Below are 21,570 nucleotides of genomic sequence, written 5' to 3' on the forward strand. Positions count from 1 at the left end.
AGCCTGCTGCACGGCCGCACAGCAGCCTAATTACCTCACCACCGGCCTAATTCTACCCCAGTCCCATTGCAATCGCTGGGGCTAGAGGCTGAAAGATTGTGGAGATGGGAGGGAATGTTATCGCTGAAATCTCACATGCATCATCCCTCCCGCCCCCATTTCTTCTGCTCTCTCCCTCTCCTTTTGCCTTCTCTCTCCTGCACGTCCGGCTCAGCCCCCCAAAACAGCGCCACATTTTGCACCAGTGCCGGTAGCCTGTGACCAGAGAGGCAGCTCCAAGCAATACCTTAGCCAGCCCAATGCGGAGAGAAGTTTGCCACGTCTCAGAGGGGCTGATCAGCCGGCAGGCCGTGCCCAGCTTTCTCCTGCAGTGAGGCTGCAAGGGAGGCTGAGCCCCGGCACCAGAGGCTGCGATTTCTCTTTGCTGAGCTTTTCTCTCCCCTTTTGTGGGTCGTTGTTTTCTTTTGTCTCATAGGGAGCAGGATTGGACTCCAGCCACAGCTCCAACCTGTTTCACCTCATTTATTCTCTTTTCCCCTCAAAAGCACAGTTAGTACCATCCTTAAGGCAGCTAAAAGACTGTGAAGCAGGGATTTCCCCCCTATGGCAACAGATTCTATCCAGCTTGTTTTTACCATGAGAGGATGCCGTGCTAACTGCAGCCAAACCCCACTTCTCTGTTTAATGCTGGAGCGCCAAACAAGGGATTTGTTAACGTCTTACCCACCGCTGGGAATGAGACATCCCCATATCAACACCACAGCTCCTCGAACAGGGAGGAAACATCTCCATTTTCAAATGTTGCTGGGAAAGTTGATCCTTGTCAGGTTTAAACCCCAACCCCCTGCTGTGAGAATGACTCAGCACAGTCAATTTCCTCCCAAACTGAGGGAATTTGGTATTATTCAGTAATTCCAGAGAGAAATAATCTGTGAAGGTCGAGGAGAATTTATAGCAGCATTTGATAATGAGGAAAAATCTGAGAAGATTTACACAAATTGGCTAAGTTGACAGGAAAAAGCAAAAATCAGAAAGGTTTTGTATCAAGTGGGTATTTAAAGGAAAAATAAGTGACCTTTATGCAGAGATTATATTAGTAATCCTTCAACAGAGAGAGTGATCAACATCTGAGTGGAGTGCAGTAAAATTGAGTAAGTGAATAAAAGGGAAAATGTGTACCGCAATATTTGACTATTGGAGAGAAAAGGGGCAAGATTGGAGGATGTAATATGTTCCTATTCAATAATTCTATGGTAGAGCAGGAAAACTGGAGGGGATTTCTATCCACTTTACCCTCAAAATATTCCAGTAAAAGGATGTTCTGAACGGTGCAAAGTCGAGCGCTCTGAGGCAGGGCCAGAATCAAGGATGTCTGGGCCTTGTTAATTCAGCCCCCTTGTGTCTGTGCATTATTATATGATCTTTAATGACAGGATCACACACTGCAGCGCTCATTAACACAGGACCCTGCCTCATTCAGGGTATGTCTATCTACACTGCAAAAATAAAACAAAACAAAAACACAAGCAAAAGAAGACACTCCAACAAGTCTCAGAGTGGGGGTCAGCTGACTCTGGTTGGGGAGGAGGGCGGGGAGAGGGGCTCCGGCTGTACGGATAAAATTAGTAGAGCAGATGCCGGGGCTGGGGTCTGAGATCCTCCCCACTTTCCAGGTTTCAGAGCCCCGACTCTGCCCAGCCCCGAAGGTTCCCAGGAAGGGGTGTTCTGTAAAGTCCAGCCCTGTCCTGGAACAGTCAGAGGAATGTTAAGGTTGTTCTCCCTTTAAGGACTCAATGTGCAACAGTTTGTTACTTTTCCCCAGAGTCACTGAACAGTTCCATTTAAACACAGTGGCTGGATTGATCTCTTCCAGAATCCAATGAACCTTTGAAAAGGATTCTTCTGAGGGTGACCTTCAGACAAAAGTCTATTTCGAGCTGTGAGCCAGGCGACAGGCCCTCTGTTTTCAGGGCAGGGTCCTGCTTTTTTCTCCCCCGCCAGAGCTGTCTGTCTGCTAAAATGCAAAATGTTTAGTTCCTGCCCCCTCTGGTGCAACAGATGGGGGTCACACCCTCTCTCTATAGCTTGAGGGGTCTGTTTACCTGAGATGTAAATACATTCTCTTCACCCTTCCAAGTCCTATGGCAGAAACTCCCAGGGGGATTTTTTTTTTTTTTTACATTTATAATTGATGCAGCAAGCCCAGAGGTGCCGGGGCTTTGAACTGCCCAGCCCAGAGGTGCTGGGCCCATAAGCGTGGGAACTAGTGGTACAGGGGGGTGCTGCAGCACCCTAGGGCTTTAGCCAGGGCTCCGCTGCCGGCACCCTGTGCCCCATCTGCTGGCCCTCCAGGGCCCAGCTGCTGGCCCCCCACCCCCGGGTCCCTGCTGCCGGCTCGGAAGGGTGGGGGATAAAGGGACAGGGATAAAGGCACTGACCTTCAGCACCCCCAGTATCCAAAGTGTTCCCGCACCACTGGCGGGGGCTATGAACTGCCAGGCCCAGAGATACGGGGGCTATGAACTGCCAGGCCCAGAGGTGCTGTCTGGGGCCCACCCCTGGGAAGCCCTGGCACAAATTAAGCACTGGAAAAACTGACATTCCTATGTCTAGGGTGAGGTGTCACACAGAGTCAGCGTCCCCGGGAAATGTGTCTCCTGCTGCTAGGGCTCTGGGCAGCCTCTCTAGGACCAGGACCTCTCACCCCCTCGTGCTTGAGGATATTGGGGACCCTCTGGAACAATCCCCAATTTCCATTAGAAACGCCCCTTCTCCCCCCTCCCTGGGGTCTGGATGGATCCCTTCTGTCCAGTCACTAGCAGGGTGGCTTCTATGCACGATGCCCCGTTAATGTGGGGAGAAGCTGCTCGAGCCCAGGGGAGGTGGGCCCCGCAAGAGGCAGGTTGTGGGGCAGGGGGGCTGCAGCGCAGTGGGTTGATCGCTAGGACCCAGGAGCGGCTGGGGGGCGGCTCTGGGGGGAGGATCGCGGGGCTCAGCCCGGCCCAGGAAGTGACTCGCAGCCGCTGCGGGGACTCTGGCTCCCGGCGAGATCCCCGCGCCCCGGCGGCTGGTGCTGGGAGCCCGGAGCCCGGGCTGCAGCCGGGAGAGGGGAACCTCCAGCCGGGCCCTGCCCGCTGCTCCCCGGGAGCCTCTCCCAGGGCAGAGCCCCCAGCCCGGCCAGGGCCCCTTCCCGGCCCGGCCCCTGCCCCGGGGGGCCCCGCTCGGAGGGAAGGTAAGAGAGACCCGCCCCCCCCGGCACCCCCGGGCTGCTCCCCGCGGAGCCGGCTGCGATTCCCTGCCCCGGGCCCGGGAAAGCTGCCGCCAGCGTGTGCGGAGCCGGGCTGGGGCAGCCAGACGGGGACGGGGACGGGGGGCGGGGACGACAGATGGGAGTGAGATCCGGGGTACAGGCCGTACCGGACAGGGCAGAGGGGGTAACCCAGGAATGGTGGGTGGGGGCAGAGGAGTAAAAGCGCCCCCCCCCCCGATGGAGTGAGCCAGCTGCCGTGGTTGCAAAAATCAGGGGAGGCGGGGGCAGAGGGGCTTTTCCTCCCCCTTTTGGCAGGATCTCAGCTCCCATTTCCCCGGGCCGTGTCGTTAAAGGCCCAGTGCATCGCAGAGCCTGGACAGGGCCCCTCTCCCCTCCTGTATACGATGTTTCTGAGCTGCTAAAGGAGGCTTAATCCAGGGAAATATTTACAGACCCCCCGCCCCCCTCCCCAATAATTGTCCCACTTGTTTTTAGTGTTTAAAAGAATCTGGTTCACAGTTTATATGTTTGCCTAAAGCCGCCCAGCGCGTCATCAGTGTGTCTGAGGGCTTGGCTACACTTGCAGACGTAGAGCGCTTTGAGTTAAACCAGCCCTCGGAGAGCGCGGCAGGGAACGCGCCGCAGTCTGTCCACACTGACAGCTCCAAGCGCCCTGGGCGTGGCCACTTTTGCGGCACTTGCAGCGGCATTGGGAGCGGTGCCTTATGGGCAGCTCTCCCAGCATGCAAGTGGCTGCAACGTGCTTTTCAAAGGGGGTGGGGGGGGTGGAGTGTGACAGGGACTGTGTTGTGTGTATGTGGGGGGAGAGGGAGTGGGTTGGGGGGGCTGAGAGCAGTCAGCAGGCTGTCTTGTAAGTTCAGACAGCAGCAGACCCCCCCCTCCGCCCCCGCCTCGCTCGCTCTCACACAGCACTCCACAGTAGTGGCTGCTTTGTCTCGGAGCAGCGAAGCAGCCGGCTGTCAGAAACGGAGCTTTCACAGGGCGTATCCGCATTCCTGCAGCGATTCAAAAACAATGACAAGAGTGGCCACTTGACTTAAGGGGATTATGGGACATTTCCGGAGGCTGATCAGAGCACAGTAATGCAACCCCTGGTCCACACTGGCGCTGCGGCGCTCCAGCGGGATGCAGCAAAGTTTATTCCACTCGCCGAGGTGGCATACCAGCAGCTCTGTAGCCGCAGAGTCAGAGCGCTCTATGTGCCTTGCCCGTGTGGACGAGGAGTGAGCTAGTGCACCCGGGTCTCCTTTATTGTGCTGTAACTCACAAGTGTAGCCAAGCCCTTGCCACTGTGCCTATTCCCCTGGGTTTGACTCCCCTTGGAATCCAGTCTATGGAGTTTCACTCCTGTAAATTATTTACCTTTAAAAATAGTATTTTTATTACTCTGAGCTCTTCATCCTAAACTTCATTAATGTTGTGCAGGTGGACGTCATTGTGCTACGGAATTCATATTTTTAAAGGCAAATAATCATGGAAAATATTAATAGTTGCTCATAGCTTCAGCAGTCACATCTCACAGTGACACTGTAACATTTCCTGTTTCTATTGCAATATTGTCATTTGAGTTCAGTGCTGACTGATTTCATGGGATGGTCTCAAAACTCCTCCAGTTTGCTTTGATCCACCGATGGGGCTTGCCTTAGCTAATTACTTTGTCTCTCTGTCCAGCACCCGTGTGCTTTATCCCATGTCCCATTTGTGTAAAGAACTTGGTTCCCTAATATTCATTAACGGCCAGAATTTTCAAGGTTCAAGGCACCGAGATACTTTGCAATATGCCACTAGTGGCCAAAATCCTTTTAAAATTCTGTCCTTAGAGGCCTTAGAGTGTCTGGTATAAATTGCTTCTAAAAAGGAAATTTCTATGGTATTTTTTACTAAGCATAGATATACAACCCCAAGATAGATTGACAACCCCAAGAATTCAAACCCCATGAGTTATGCACCCAAAAGTCTAGAATTTAAATAAAGAAAAAAATAAATTTTGTTTTCCTTTTATTTATCTTTTGGAGTCTGAGCCTTTAGGGTGCCCTCGCTTCACACTTTTACTGCTACCCCTTCCAAAGGGTCCATATACCTAGAATGGCTGTACAGTCCTGTAACATCAGATGCCATTTTGCACTTCCCAAAACATGTGATTCCCCACCACCACTTGCAGTTGACAGTTGATTTAAAAACCGTTTTTCTGTAAGTAACCCCCCCATTCTGCACACACTTGAATTAAATGCACATTTTACTTTTCTATGACGTCATTTATTGTATGCATTGATGTTGATTTTTCTACAGCATTTTGTATACTAATGACCTATTTTAAGTTCACAGCCTTTTATGGGTGCTACATTTTTTGTTGTGATACATTCCAGGAATGTTCTTCATTCTGACACGTGTACTGATTACAGCCAAAGTCAAAAAAATTTTAAAACAAATTCTACTGTTTCTCCTTTGCATTGGTGAGGCAGGAGGACACCGTGCTGACCTCACCTAGTTTACCTTTTGGTGAAACTAAAATGTCTTACCTCCTTTATGTTTTCACAGTGGGATCGCTAATGCAGATTAGTTGCCCCATGGTATAAACACCCGTTGTCTTATAGACACAGACTATACTGCTGACTCCGATGTTAAATGAACCATTATTGTTGATGGGCTGAAAACTCTGATACATTGTGTGGCTACTACTCCTGCTCCTGTGCCAGGTGCTGCGTCTGAATGTCTGCGCCCATTTGTGAGGGCAACCTTGGAAAACCAGTTGAAGCACTTAAAACTAAAGGAATTTGCAGGGGATTCCACCCCCTCCCTCCAATTTCCCTTATTCCTTTCCCTTTACTTATTGAGATCTTGTCTGCATGGTCTGACACTTAGGGGATGGCTACACTCAAAACTTCAAAGCGCTGCCGTGGGAGTGCTCCAGTGCTGCGAGAGACACTAAAGAGCTGAAGTTAATGCACATAAATCCCAGCACCGTAAACCCCTGTGTGGACGCTCTCATTCAGAATTAAGGTGGCCTTAATTTTGACAGTGGCAGTCAGGGTCACCACAGACAAGTGCAGGAGACCTTCCCCCAAATTCTAATACTTATCAGGCCTTTGATCTGTCTTGAACATTTTAAATGTTTTGTATCATCCAGGTGTAACCCACATTAGATTTTTCAAGCCCAAAGAGAAGGAGTGAAGCACTCATCTCACCTTTCCTGAGCCTTTCCCTATGTGGAAACATCATTACGATATTTCACAGTTTTGGCCTGACAACCCATTTATTGAAATTTTAAGGTTGAAATGTAAAGTGATCCCTGCCCTGCGCAGGTTAGAACATCTGTCCTGAGCAGGAGAATAAAGGCCGGGTAGTGATGGTAGATCCTGCTGTGCAGGGATCCCCTTTATAAGAAACTTAGATGAAGTGGGGGCACTCTTGTCCCATGAGAATGAACCACCTGATTCTCGGTTTTGGTGCTTTAAAATGTAAAGATTCCTCTTTGATCTCAGCCTTTAGATGCTTGCTCACCACATGCTATACAAATTTTCTCTCTTACTAACTAGGCACTGCCAGGAAAATGTAACTTAGGGTACGTCTACACTACCCGCCGGATCAGCAGGTAGTGATCGATCTATCGGGGATCACTCTGCCGTCGACTCCGGAACTCCACCACGGCGAGAGGTGGAAGCGGTGTCGACGGGGGAGCAGCGGCCGTCGATCCCGCACCGCGAGGATGCGAAGTAAGTGATTCTAAGTCAATCTAAGATACGTCGACTTCAGCTACGCTATTCTCGTAGCTGAAGTTGCGTATCTTAGATCAATTCCCGCCCCCCCGTGTAGACCAGGCCTTAGACAGCATTGTCTGTTACCCTTGTCTTAAATGAGGATGATTATATTGGTGAGTCTATGGCTGCGATAGGTGTGAGGACGCACCCTGAGAGACATAGCAAAAGTATTTTCAGCTCACATAAAACATCAAAAGCATCCAGAAATAGGCTGTGGGTGTAGTTACTAGACATGCTCTGTATTTGTTTCCAAAGCTGTATAGGATGTCCACCTCGCAGGCCGCTCCCTCTTTATTCACCTGATAGCTGAGGCAATCAGAGCTTGGAGGGGAGATCTGTGTTTAAGACAGCCCTGTGTCATGGAGTCCCAGTCTCGGTGCTCTGGGACTGCTCTGAATGAAGCCAGGCAGGACTCTAGTGCGGTGTGTCTCCCCTCGGGGCACACTGGCACCAGGGCAAGAAGCCTCCTCAGCTTCAGCACTTCGTGGGTCTGACATTGGAGCCTTCAGCACCCCTGTCACACCCTGAGCTCCTGGCAGGGAGTCCACCTGGATGAGACACCTGGGGAAGCCTTACACCGTGCCCCTTAAAGGGGCCGTGCACCCCAGCTCTGCAGTCAGCAGTGACTCCCAACCAGCTTGGAAAACAGAAGGGTTTGTTAGTCGTTGGGAACACAGCACAGAACAGAGCTTGTTAGCACAGAAATCAGGATCATTCAGCAAAGTCAATCTTGGGGGAGATCCAGAGCCCTGGACTCTCCCTGCTGAGTCCCAAACCAGGACACTGACCCGCTTCCAGCTGCCCAGCCTCAGTCACACCCAGCTGCCCTCCTCCATGCTTTCTCTCTTTCCTGGGCAAACAGGTCACCTGGCCTCCCCCTCTCTCTTTGTTCTCCAACACCTTTGCCTGGCTCCTTACAGAGGACGTGTTCCGGCCACCACTTATGAGGATACAGAGTGTTCAGCCATTTTCTGTGCCCAGGCAGCCAGTCTGCAGTCACCCCTGCCATCTAGGGGTCTCCGCAATGATCACACACCCATGTCCCACCACCTTGATACTTGAGGAACACATTGGGGAAACTGAGGCACACACACACACACAGTATTCCGAGAAAAAATTAAGAACATACCCACTTTGTCACACCTTGGGATATCAGTGGGCTGCTCAGCGCAAGAGCATACTTGTGGCTGCTGTGTGGGATGCATTTACTGACAACACTGACTGTAGCGTTGTAAAAGGAAGGATACCCTGACGTTCTTCTCATCCGATGAACCCAGGTGCTTCCGCTACATGTGGCCACATTACAGAGACTGACTTCTGGATTCACAATGGCACATAGGCACCCAAACCCCAGGCTAAACACATAAATCTGGGATTAGGTGCCTACATCTCAGTTTAGGCTCCACGGAGACGTACAAAACTCCTGACAAACATCCTAGGTGCCAAAGCTCACTCAGCAGCAGCTATATTATCATGGTAAATATTACCTGGGGAACTTTAGTTTCTGCCTTTGAGCATGCGCCCTGCTAACTTCTCTGGCACATCTGGACCTAGATGTTGGTAACGGCTACCGCTAGGAAATTGTGCTGGGTGCAGTTTTGTGCTGTAACACCAGCAGGGAGCCGTGGCGGTGCGGTAGATGTGAGAGGTTTTGCCAACAGCCCTGTGATGGGTTAATGTGGTCCTACAAATAACCCCAGGGGCCTAGCAGGGACAGCTCCATAAGCGGCACTGTGGCTGGGGCAGACATAAGGGGGTTTTCTCTAGAGCCCGGTGATGGGTTAATCTAGCTCTGCGAATCACCAGAGGGAACTTGGCTGCAAAGCACTGACAAATAACAACTTTGTTGCCCGAGTTAGGGGAAACAGCATTGTATATTAGGCCCAGAACTAGTTACTCCTGGGGGAATTCTGCACCAAAAAATTAAAAATTCTGAGCACAATATTTTAAAATTATGCAAAATTCTGCATATTTTATTCATCAAAATAACAGAATATAATCACACCAGTTTCAATTATTTTGGGAATTTATTTCAAAATACCAGTCTGCAGGTACGTCTGTAACAATACAGAGAACAAAAAGGTTCAGGAAATGTTTTTTGACAAATAGATTCCTTACTAGGCATATTCATTCAGAACTCTGAGTAATAATTTCTTGAAACTACATACAGAACCATATTTCCCATGCCCCTGAGAAGCAATATAAAGGTTTGGGGGAGTAAGGGGTAATGGAGGAGCTGAGGGAGAGAGAAGTAAATTGCTGGAAAGGAGCCTGGGTGTGAACTTGGAGCGTTTGGGGGTACGGGTGGGTAAAGCATGGAACAGGGTTTTTTGGGAAGCGGGGTGGGATTGTTAGGGAGCTTCCCCCATGCAGATCCTGGCTGACCCCTAGCCTCTCCCATTCAGTCAGGCACATCTGCCCCGTCCCCATCTGTTCCTGCCCCTGCCATGTGTCCTTGCACCCCCGTCTACATGTGTCCCTCTATCCCCACTCAGACACCCACTCCCCCAATCCCATGTGCCCCTACACCACCTCCCCCATCCCCATGTGGCTCTGTGCCCCCACCCAGCCACTTCCCTGTCCTTAGGTGTCCCTGTACCCTCTCCCCATCCCCATGTGTGTCTGTGCCCCCACTCAGTCACCCTCTGTCCCTATGTAGCTCTGCACCGCCTCCCCCATCACCATGTGGACCTGCATCTCCCTCCCCTCTGAGGCCCTTTGCCTCCACTACCATTCACCCCCTGGCCCCACTCTTTCCTCCCCCACTAGCCCTTATGAGCCCCTGTCTGAACCCCCAGCTCCCCTCCAGCATGCCACGCTGTCTGTTTCCCCATAACCCCTGTCTCCTGACCTGGCCTGACAGGCGCTTTGAAGAAAGCAGACTTTCTCTCTTCCCAAGCTGGCTGGGAGCTGTTGCTGTGTTATATTACCACCATGCCCTCTGCTGGGAAAAAGATGGAACTGCATCAACAATTTTACAGAAGCTTTTTCTTCCCAAAAAATTAAAAATATGCATGGCTCATTCATTATGCATGCGTGCAATAGTGCAAAACTCTCCCAGGAGTAGCTGCTCGCCAGCGAGCCTTGTGTGGAGACCAGAGACCGTCTCTGACAAACTGCTGCCTGATCCAATCTCTTCCCAGAGCGAATCACACACAGAGTCAGTGTCACCGTGAAACGTGTCCCCTAATGTTCTGGGCAGCCTCTTTAGGACCAGGACCCCTTCACCCCTGAATCCTGGTTGATACTGGGGACTCTCTGGAACAATCAGGGGTTTCCACAGACATGCCCCTTCTCCCCCCTTCCTGGGATCAGAATGTCTCCTTTCTTTTCTCCCATTGACTTGGTGGCTTTTATGGATGATGCCCCCATAGTGCTGTGGTCAAGGGATGTGGAAGCTCTGAGGGGCAGGGTCTGGGGCAGGGAGGTTTCAGTTGAATGGGTTTATGGCTAGGGCCCAAAAGGAGCTGGAGTGATGTGGGAGTAATCAGTGGGGTCCCTCATTCCCAGCAGCAGGAAGTGAATCACAGTTATTCCCCTAGCAAAATCCCTGGCTGCAGACAGGAGAGGTTTATATTGTAAGGCAGGAACATACCCGCTGCTCCCCAGGAGCCTCTCCCACTGCAGTAACCCCAGCCTAGCCAGGACCCCCTTCCCAGGCCTCAGCCCCTGCTCCCAGGGAGGGTACCGCTTGGAGGGAAGGTAAGAGAGATCTTTACTCCCACCCCCCAGGCAGCCATGCCTCCCGTTTACACCCGGGCTCCAGGAGGAGAAGGCTAAAGAGGTGCAGGAGTGGGGAACAGGGATGCATTAGGTTACAGGAGATGGCTAATAGGAATGCAGGGGGCAGGATGTGGGGGCAGGGAGAATGAGTAATGCAGGGGAGTCAGGCTGTAGGAGGAGAATTATTGGGCTGAGGGGAATGAGGATGAAATAGAGGGAGGATGTGATTGGGGGGGGCACTGTGAGGGAAAGGGGGGATGTGGGGAGAGGAGGCTGGAGGGAGAAGGTGAGAGCAAGTGCAGACTGGCTGGGGGAGGGAGAAGGCAGAGGGGTGGGGAGAGATACAAGGGCAGCTCCCCTGCCCCATGGGATAGGAGAGGGTGAAGGACTTCCCCACCCAGCAGCCAGTGGGCAATTTTTTTCCTGGAACTGGTCAAACAAGCATGTGAGGTGAGGAGACTCTCCCCTCAGGAATCAGAAGCGACAAGGAAAATATCCACAGGCCGCCTCCTCCCCGCCCCACAGACCCTGCTTCCAATTTATGATTTGATTTAAAAATAAAAAAGACACACTCATGATGTTGGGGTCTGTCTCCTGAGTGTTTGGGGCTGCTCGAGGCCCTGGTCTGATTTCCATGCAGGATTCAGATCTCAGCCAGACCCATTGTCAGACCCAAGTCACTGCTAGCTCTGGCAGGAGGTGAGCGTGGATGGGCCAATGAGATCATAGAATCTCAGGGTTGGAAGGAACCTCAGGAGGTATCTAGTCTAACCCGCTCCTCAAAGCAGGACAAATCTCGAACTAAATCGTCTCAGCCAGGGCTCTGTCAAGCCTGACCTTAAAAACCTCTAAGGATGGAGATTCCACCGCCTCCTTAGGTAACCCGTTCCAGTGCTTCACCACCCTCCTCGTGAAAAAGATCAGCCTCTGCCTGCCTGTCCCTGGGGGCTGCAGGGGCAGACCAGAGAGACTCATCCTTATCTGCTGCCACCAAAGGGCTCCGGTTATTGCTCAGGACGAGGAGGAGGCTGGTGTGTGCGTCTCTTGCTGCTCATGGTATCAGCGCTGTGGAGTTGAGCTCCCTGGGTCACAAGCTGCTGCCTCCTCCATTTCAACCGGGGACTCTAGATTGAGATGCTGCTTCTTACCCAGCAGAGGAGAGATGTCTGTTAAAGCCCCTCTGTGCCCAGCCTAGGTGGGGACTTTTTCCAGTGGCTGGAACCAGTCCCTGGGGCAGCCCCTGGCTCTGCTGACACCAGCTTCTCAGCCAGAGCTGCAGGTGATGGAGACACCTGGGGGACAGGGCTGAGGATGGGCAGGAAAGTGACTTTTCACAAAGGGCCCCTTTCAGGGACCTGCTGGTGAGTTTGGCCTACAAGGGGAGGGGGCTCCCTGTGTGTCTGCAAGTCCCAGAGCTGCTGCCCCTATGGACACAGCCAGGTTCAAACCCCTGTTAGCAGTGGCAATGGCTGATCTGCCTAATGAGAACAAAGGCCCACGTCAGTGGGGCAGTCAGCAGTTCTCCCAGGGCGAGGGAAGAAGATAAAAAGGGAGAGTGGAGAGACTGGAAGGGGGAGCAGGAGCAAGAATTGGGGTGGGAGGTTCCCAGGTCCCAGACCTGTCTGGATCCTTTCTCTGTACCCCCGGGGCAGACTGACTCTCCTGGGAAGAAGGGGAGGAGCTGAGAGAAGAAAAGCCAGTTGCTGACTCTGCTGAAAACCGCACTAGCAGGGGAGATGGGGGGTAACTACAGGGGGTTACACGATAATGTCATGGGGAAACCCCCAAAGTGGCTCTTTTGATTCTGCTCTTTTTCCAGCATTTGGCGCAGAGATGCTCTTACTGGGAGGGTTTAAAAGTGTCCCTGGTGGGTTTAGTTCTGCTGGGAGGGGCCTAACCTGGCAGCATGGCAGAGTCCAGAGCGTGTGTCTGCGGGGAGGAAGCCTGGGGGGAATCGGGGTGTGAAATGGACTCACGTCGCTTCTGTAACCTCGCCCCATCACCCCTCTCGCCCTGACAGGCTGAGGAATCACGTCCAGATTTCGCTGCAGATCGTCCGGACTTCCAGGGGACAGGGAAGGGAAATGGTTGTGATGGAGCCAGCTCAGGTAGGGGATTTGCAGGGAGCTGCAGGGGGTGTGTTGTAGAGGGGGAGGAGCAGGAAAGACACAGGATGAAGCAGGGCCACTGATCGGGGGGGGGGCATTCCCCCATTTCTCAAACAGGACACAACCCCCTTGGGCAGGGCTGGGAACATTTTCCAGACTCCCAGTGCTGGAGTCTGAACACACAAGCCAGAGGCTGCTGTGAAATACGAAGGGAAGCAGTCAAGGTTCCTGTCCCCGTGCCCGGCTCAGAGCTCTGCTTCCCGTCTCAGCCTGTGGCTGGCAGGCATGTGGGAAATGAGAAGACTCCGTGTGCTGGAGGGGACAAGTAGCTCTCACCTTCTCGCCACCCCCTGAAGGGTCCTGGCTGCTCTGAGCAGGGTGGGGGTGGGATTCTGCTACTCTGGTCCTCCCAGAGCTTCCGAGATGTTTATTTTTTTTTCTTCCTTTCCCATGACTAGCGGCATTGTGGCTGGGAAGCAGGTCCTGAGTGGGGGATTCTTGTTGTTTCAGATGCTAGTGACCTTTGAGGAGGTGGCTGTGTATTTCACCCAGGGGCAGGGGGCTCTGCTGGACCCCGCTCAGAGAGTCCTCTACAGGGACGTCATGCAAGAGAACTACGAGACGGTAACCTCGCTGGGTAAGGGATTCCCCTCCCCTCAGTTATTAGAAAATGTAGGGCCTGCATTCCTGAATCTGGTCAGGTTCTTCTCTGGTCAATTAGATTGAAGGGGAATGGGTTCTATAATCCACAGCTGCCGTGTGAGACACTCTCTCAACCCTCCATGCACCCTGATCTGGTCTGATTTCACCCCCTGCGCAGGGTTTCCCATGCCCAAACCTGAGCTGATCGCCCAGCTGGAACGAGGGGAAGAGCCGTGGGTGCCCGATCTCCAGGCCTCGGAGGAAAGAGAGATCTCAAGAGGCGCCCGCCCAGGTGAGGACTGACATAGAAACCATCTGGCTAATGAAGGAAAATGTTGAGAATACCAAAAATGTGGTGTGAGTAAAGGCCCTGAGTTCTTCCTTACCTCACCCAGAGCAGGGCTGGAGTCAGCAGATATCGCTCACGGCTCTCCACCGGTCCTGTTAGCTGCATGAGTTTCCTTCCCACCTTTCCTTCCCTCTGAGTGTTTGGGGGGGATTTGGAGGCAGAATCCAATTGCTCTGTCTTTGCAGCATTAGCGTGTTGGGTTTTCCCTCGGTGCTATTCCTCTTTCTCCCCAGCACAATGACTCCTGTCTGGATTGTCTCTCTCCCAGCAGGTGATGAGCGAGGGAGTGAGGAGGAGGAGGGGAATCCTCATGAGCACGTTCCTGGGAAAGTGGAACCACAGGGGACATTTGTGGGAAGAGCTGAAGGGAATTTTTCCCAGTGCTTGGAAAAGGGAGAAGCCTGGGGCAGGTCAGAGAGGCTGCTGGGAAACTACCCAAAGAAGAAAGTGGATGAATCCATTAAATGTTGGGGAGGAGACAGGGATCCCACAGCCCAGCAGACAAATCCCAAGGAAGAAAAACCCTATCAGTGCCTCGAATGTGAGAAAGGATTCATTCTGAGATCACACTTGGTGACACATCAGACAATCCATACTGGACAGAAACCCCTTCAATGCTTGGACTGTGGAGAAAGTTTCGATAACCGCTCAGACCTCAATAGCCATGGGAGAAGGCACACGGGAGAGAAACCCTATCAATCCCTTCAGTGCGGGAAATGTTTGAATAGGAAGTTAGCACTAATTACACACCAGATAAGCCAAAAACGAGAGAGACCCCATAAATGCTTAGACTGTGGAAAAAGTTTCATACAGAGGTCAGACCTTGTTAAACATCAGGCAATCCACACAGGAGAAAGACCCCATAAGTGCTTAGACTGTGGGAAAAGTTTCACATGGAGATCAGCCCTTGTTCAGCATCTGGCAATCCACACAGGAGAGAGACCCCATAAGTGCTTAGACTGTGGAAAAAGTTTTCTATGGAGGTCAGACCTTGTTAAACATCAGGCAATCCACACAGGAGTGAGACCCCATAAGTGCTTGGACTGTGAGAAAAGTTTTATACGTAGGTCAGACCTTGTTAAACATCTGGCAATCCACACAGGAGAGAGACCCCATAAGTGCTTGGACTGTGAGAAAAGTTTCATACAGAGGTCTGACCTTGTTAAACATCAGGCAGTCCATACAGGAGAGAGACCCCATAAGTGCTTAGACTGTGGAAAAAGTTTCAGAGACAGATCAGCCCTTTTTAGGCATCAGGCAGTCCACACAGGAGAGAGACCCCATAAGTGCTTAGATTGTGGAAAAAGTTTCATATTGAAGTCAGACCTTGTTAAACATCAGGTAATCCACACAGGAGAGAGACCTTATAAGTGCTTGGACTGTGGGAAAAGTTTTATACAGAGGTCAGACCTTGTGAAACATCAGGCAGTCCACACAGGGGAGAGACCCCATAAGTGTTTAGACTGTGGGAAAAGTTTCATACAGAGGTCAGACCTTGTTAAACATCAGGTAATCCACACAGGATACAGACCCCATAAGTGCTTGGACTGTGGGAAAAGTTTCAGAAATACCTCAGCCCTTGTTAATCATCAGGCAATCCACACAGGAAAGAGCCCTCATAAGTGCTTAGACTGTGTAAAAAATTTTATATGGAGGTCAGACCTTTTTAAGCATCAGAGAATCCACACAGGAGAGAGACCCCATAAGTGCTTGGACTGTGGAAAGAGTTTCATATGGAGGTCAGACCTTATTAAACATCAGGCAATCCACACAGGAGAGAGACCCCATAAGTGCTTAGACTGTGGGAAAAGTTTCACACAGAGATCATATCTTATAACACATCAGAGGATCCACACAGGAGAGAGACCCCATAATTGCTTGGATTGTGGGAAAAGTTTCACAAACAGATCAGCCCTTGTTACACATCAGGCAATCCACACAGGAGAGAGACCCCATAAGTGCTTGGACTGTGGGAAAAGTTTCACACAGAGATCACACCTCATTAAACATGGGAGAATCCACACAGAATCTAAACTTCTGTGACACACGGCCAGAAAGAGTTAAGAAACTTGCAGAATAATTGACCCAGATTCAACTTTTAGAGATATGTTTGAAAAGTGTGGAAATGGTAATTAGGGCCATTCAACGTTATATAGAGTAGAACTTTAAAATGTAAACTTTGATTGTTAAAGATCTGGGAGAAGATGGTAACTATAGTAGTTTACCTTTGTTTACATATGTTTACCTTTATATTGTCATACGATGAAGTGAGCTCTAGCTCGCAAAAGTTTATGCTCAATAAATTGGTTAGTCTCTAAGTTTCCACAAGTTCTCCTTTTCTTTTTGCGGATACAGACTAACACGGCTGCTACTCTGAGATCTTTATATTGTTAGATGTTACCATAGTTTACCTATGTTTACCTTTATCTTGTTAGAAGTTAACAATGTAAAGAAACAGTTCCTGTCTAGGGCTGTATTCTGTTAAGTCAGAGATCAACAGGAAATATTAACATTTAGATGAAACTTGGGTGTAATAATGTCATTGTCTGTTTGTCTCTTTTAAATTTCTGGTTAACTGTCTATGAACTGCTTTATCAATAATTACCTTATGTTAATCCTTGTAATTAATTAATGGTGACGTTTAGGAAATAGAAGCTTACTTCAAAAGCCTATTGTTCACCCAAGGACTGCCTGCTCACGAGAGACTGCAAAAAATGTCTTGAAAAATTCTTGGGACCTGATCCTTTTATCTCAGATCTCGGATCTTTTATCTCAGATCTCAGATCTTCTTACTTATCTTACTGTGTAGCCAGTAAGATATTGTAGAGTATCTGGCATCTGCAAATCTGCACAGGGAAGAAACCCCTGAGATGGTCCCAGTGTGTACAATGCTCCAGGTGGCGCTAACTGCATACATGGGGGAAATTCTCTCAGTGCCCTGACTACGGCTGGTCACAATGGTCTTGTTGTTGGCATTAGCCAGCACATCTCTGTGGCCCTCCACCAGATTTCCTGGTGTAAACACTCTGACGCTGGCAGAACAGGTGCCAGACCCCTAGGCTCATTCACTTGTGTATTAGGATACATCAAAGTGATTGTGAAATGTATAAGAGTGTATTTGGTATTTAAACTTCATGACAACTAGTGGGATGTTACTTGCATTGTTTTCACTTAACTATATGGTGTTATAATGTAGTAGCAAACATTTCCACAGTGTATAGCCCTGTAACGAAATAACCCATCAAACGAGGAAGAAGCCTTGTGGAATGCAAGTGAAGAACTTGAACAGAAAAGAGCTAATTTCAAAGCAAGTGGGCGTTGGGCGTGAGGATCGGCGGTCAAAGAATCAAAATGCGTTCCTCACTATCTGTCATCAGAGGAAAAACCCGTGCAGGTAGTGACCCTGTCAGCCTTTTTTTGTGTGAGAAGAAGCTGTAAGTATGGATTCAAGGAAAGATCCTTTACCTCTGGGCTGTTTGGACTCTTATAGAGAAGTGTCCTGGATAGAAAACGGAGCTCCCCGGAGACAAAATGGGTACCCCAAAAAGACTTTTGGGAAACTGTTTATTAAAAAAAAAAGGAGGACTTGTGGCACCTTAGAGACTAACAAATTTATTTGAGCATAAGCTTTTGTGAGCTACAGCTCACTTCATCGGATGCATTCAGTGGAAAATACACTGGGGAGATTTATATACACAGAGAACATGAAACAATGGGTGTTACCACACACACTGTAACCAGAGTGATCACTTAAGTTGAGCTATTACCAGCAGGAGAGCGGGGGGACCTTTTGTACAACCTTTTGCCCAGAGGTTGGCACTCCTAGTTGTGAACCACTCCAAGAGTGTGACGAACTCACCCTGAGCATCTTACCTATTCGGATCCCCTCCATGATCAGAGTGATTGTTAGTCCCTGAGTTCCCCCTTTTGGGACTGGATTGTCTCATTCCCAGATAGTCTCACATTACTCGAGGCTGTGCTGAAAAGCATTTAGTGTGTGTACATTTTCTCCCTTATGGCCCAGATTTAAACAGATGCTAAAAAAGTGGGAACCAGGACAGTAAAATGTGGTCTTTTAGCCTCTGTGCAGTTTCAGGGCGATGGGGTGAGTCCGAGGGATTCCCTCTTTCCCCCAGCACCGTCACCCTGCACACTCGACACAGCAGCCTCTGTCCCAGCAATGGAGAGTTTTATCCTGTCCCCATTCTACCCCTCCAGCTCCCAAATTGTCACTTACCACCATGTCCCTGGCTCTCCAGGCTTAGGAATCATATGCTTGATGTCTGTGATCCCATGTCAGAGCCCTGAGGGCTGGAGAAGGAAGTGTCAGAAACCAGAAGGGAATCCAAATGAATCTGAAGGCACATTTTGACCTTTCTGATCTCATAGCCCTGTTTGCATCTCTTGGTAAAACTGCTTTCAGTGTTTGTCTAGGTTAGTCCAGATCATTTGTACTTGGGAAGCTGGTTTGTGTGGTTTTGGTTTATTATGATGATGCTAAAACTTCTGTAAGTAACACGACAAAATAATGAGGCGAGAAGTAAAGCAGGTCTCGCCCCTTTAGAAGAAAATGGGTTCACTCATTTTCTGGATTTTGAGTCTCCAGCTTCTCTGGGATTTCACATTAAGAATGTGAAAATGTTTTATCGCCCACACTGTGTGGTGGCTTTTTCTCTGTTCCTGAAGGCTGTTTGGTCACGTACTTGGCTGTTAGATTAGTCTGCCAGTACTTAGCTCAGATTTATTAAGGGCTTCATAAAACAATTGTTGATTTGCAAGAACACTCCTTTTCAATTAAATTTTAACCTTTTTCTACCCCTTGTCAACTGATTTTTTTTCTTTGAACAATGACAATTATCAATATCCCTCAGCGCAAACACTGAGGGTGTGAGCTAGATTCACTCTCCCAGAAGCAGACACTGAAATGGGGAAGGAAGTTACCGCCTGATCCCTGCAGGGATGTGGGACATAGGAGGGGTAGAGGGTGGGAGATCGGGGGATTTAGCGGGTGGGGGGAATCGAGCTGGGAAACTGCTGGGTTTGCTGCTGAGAGCCAGGTAGCTGAGGCTGAGAACTGTGAACTCGCTGCATCAGAGCTGGAGAGAGACAGGGATTATCATGCACGTGTCGGGTCAAGCCCTACCTGAATTGTATAATGCTGTGAATCCCACCCAAGAGGAATGTTGTGGGGAGGGGGCAGCGTCTCCTGATTGCTGAGAGGACGAGGCTGGGCAGAGGTGAGAAGGAGGCCAGGGATGTCAGAGGACCTGGGCAGCTTTCAAGCCAGGCTGATCCCTATGTGGAGGCCAGAGGGAGATGGGGAGCCTGACAGCCCAACTGGTCACCCGCTCCCCATCTACAGCTGAGTCCTGTGTGGGGATGATAGTGATTGTCTCTGCCCTACTCACCCCAACCTGCATCCCTCTAACCTGAGCTCTTTGGGTTTCCTGCTCTCGGGGGGTTTGCTTTCGTGACGGGTTCCCAGAGCCTCTTACGGCTTCTTGGCACTTTTCTCCCAATGTGTAGCTGTTGCTCTCTTGCTGGTCCATGGGGGAGTTGGGTGGAGAAATGGGTTGCGCTGGGGATTGAGAGAGGAGTCGGCCGTTTGCTTGTCCTTTGGAATAATAAAATAGAATTTAGTTTCTCCCACTCCTAGTCTCCATTGTTTTGCATGAAATGGCTGCCAACTGCAGAGGTAAGGTGAAAGATTAAAGCAATGCAGATGTGATCTGGGACGGAAATACGCAGTGAGGTCACCCAGGCAACCTCACCCCTACCCTGTCACAGGCTCCTCAAACTTCCTGTAGAAATAAAACTGACTGAAAAATTGTGCCCCTCTCCCCGACCCCAGGAAGAGTCTGACTGGGTCATGGGCTCACCCTCCTCTCCCTCCCCCTGGTGCTAGGCAGAAGTAATCCCACCGGAGTCACGTGACTTGTCTACACCAGCGTGAAGTTGTTGTAAGGGGAGAATCAGACCATTGGCTTCTCGGTCTGTTTGCAGGAGATTGTGCTAAAGCGATTCTGATCACTGAGCTGGGTTTCAGCCCAGTGCCCGTTCTGACAATCTCACCACCTGCCTAATTCTAGCTCAGTCCCATTGCAATCACTGGGGCTAGGGGCTGAAAGATTGTGGAAATGGCCAGGGAGGGAATATTTGAGCTGAAATCACTGAAATGTATTTTGCAAGGTTTATGTTAATGGCATCTGCTTCGCTCTCCTGCTTGGATGTTTTCTCTGGGGATCCCAGGGACAAAAAGGAGCAAGCGTTACCATCTTGGCTGCCAGTCCCCACTACGACTATCTACACCAGTGGTTCTCAAACTATGGGGCACGTCTCCCAAGCGAGTCACAGGAATGTGTCAAGGGAGGCGTGACCTGTGTGAGTTTTTATTTTTAAGAGAGCACTGGCTAGCAGCCCCAGGTGGCTGGGGAAGATGAAGGAGGGCCGTGCATATCTGGGAGGTGGGGATAAAGGGGACAGATGGAGCCCTGCTATCCAGGCTTGGGCTCTCCTCCCGCCACACAATCCCTCACCTGGAGGCAGGGGGGCTCCAGCTGTCAGCCCCAGGTGGAGCAGCAGTGCAGAAGTCAGGGTGGCAATGGGGTGATAAGTCTGCGGTGAACAGCGATATTGGTGAATATCACTTTTCACATGGCCACCCTTCCTTCTGGGCTGCTTCTGGCCCGGCCAGCAGCCGCTGCTCTCTGCTCTGCCTTCAGAGCTGGGGTTGGGGATTTAAATTGTGACAGAAACAAATAAGGGGGGGGGGGGGGGATGAAATAAATTGGAGAACCACTGCTCTAAACTATTACGGTCACCACTTTTGCAAAATGATAAATGTTGTGCAAAGTATGCCTTGAGAGGTATCATATAAAAAGTCATTGTCTGCTGAATATTATTGTCCTGTTAAAATGTGTGTATTAACATTGTGTATTTTGCTATATGTTTGTTACTGAAACATGCCGTAAAGCTGAAAAACACCCTCAGGGTCAGGTGCTCTGTAAATCTGAACGATTAGCTCCTCAGAGCCAGGTGCTAAGTGTCCATTGATTGCTTAACCGGCCATTCACTAGCAGGGGAGATGTGAATAAGAAATTTACTATTCACCTGAAGGATGGTTGGACGCTCACCTGGGCCACAGACTGATTGTCACCTGCCTTCTCCCCCTACCCCCACCTCCCGCCTGCTGGCAAACCTCAAAGAGGAGAGCGATATGCAAATACAGAGTAGCCTCCATTTTTACCTCTTTAGTACCCAGGAAATCTAGCCTGGGTACTAAGAACTGTGAACTGCCTGCAACATCGGGTGGGGTGAGAAAAGCTGCTTGCTTCACATCTTAATTACGTAGGTTGATAAAATGTAGGATTTAAAATGCATGTTGACCATTTATTTTTGCTGTAACCAAATTGGACCTTTTACATCTTTATCACTTGTGACCACTTAAAATCTACCTTTCTCTTGATAGTAAACTTGTTTTATTGTTTTATCCAAACCAGTGTGTTTTCCTTGAAGTGTTTGGGGAATTTCACTTCAGATAGCAAGGCTGTTGCCTGACCAGCATCCTTTGTGGGGAGGACAAAGGAATTAAAGAGCTTGGACAGCACAATGCACAGACTGGGCAGTACAAGACTCACATTTCTGGGGTGCAAGGCTGGGACTAGTGAAATTGGTTTATGTTGCTCTGTAGTTTACTTCATGAGTGGCTGGCTAGTGGCA

General features: G+C 50.1%; 1 protein-coding gene across 2 annotated transcripts; it reads left to right on the forward strand.

Moving 5' to 3' along the window:
* The first annotated feature begins 3,009 nt into the window (after positions 1 to 3,009).
* Positions 3,010 to 21,300, forward strand: LOC311530826 (uncharacterized protein). 2 transcript variants are annotated; one of them, XM_084647769.1, is made up of 6 exons: positions 3,010 to 3,232; positions 6,808 to 6,984; positions 12,773 to 12,860; positions 13,371 to 13,497; positions 13,681 to 13,794; positions 14,120 to 21,300. In XM_084647769.1, the coding sequence occupies exons 3-6, from the start codon at positions 12,837 to 12,839 to the stop codon at positions 15,892 to 15,894; spliced, it is 2,040 nt and encodes a 679-aa protein (XP_084503895.1). In that variant the 5' UTR covers positions 3,010 to 3,232; positions 6,808 to 6,984; positions 12,773 to 12,836; the 3' UTR covers positions 15,895 to 21,300. The 2 variants fall into 2 exon arrangements, with proteins under 2 accessions (XP_084503895.1, XP_084503896.1); XM_084647770.1 differs by having other exon boundaries at positions 14,123 to 21,300.
* The last annotated feature ends 270 nt before the right edge of the window (positions 21,301 to 21,570 follow it).

Source organism: Lepidochelys olivacea (assembly GCF_965140295.1).
Source record: "Lepidochelys olivacea isolate rLepOli2 genome assembly, chromosome: 14".
Taxonomy (NCBI): Eukaryota; Metazoa; Chordata; order Testudines; family Cheloniidae; genus Lepidochelys; species Lepidochelys olivacea.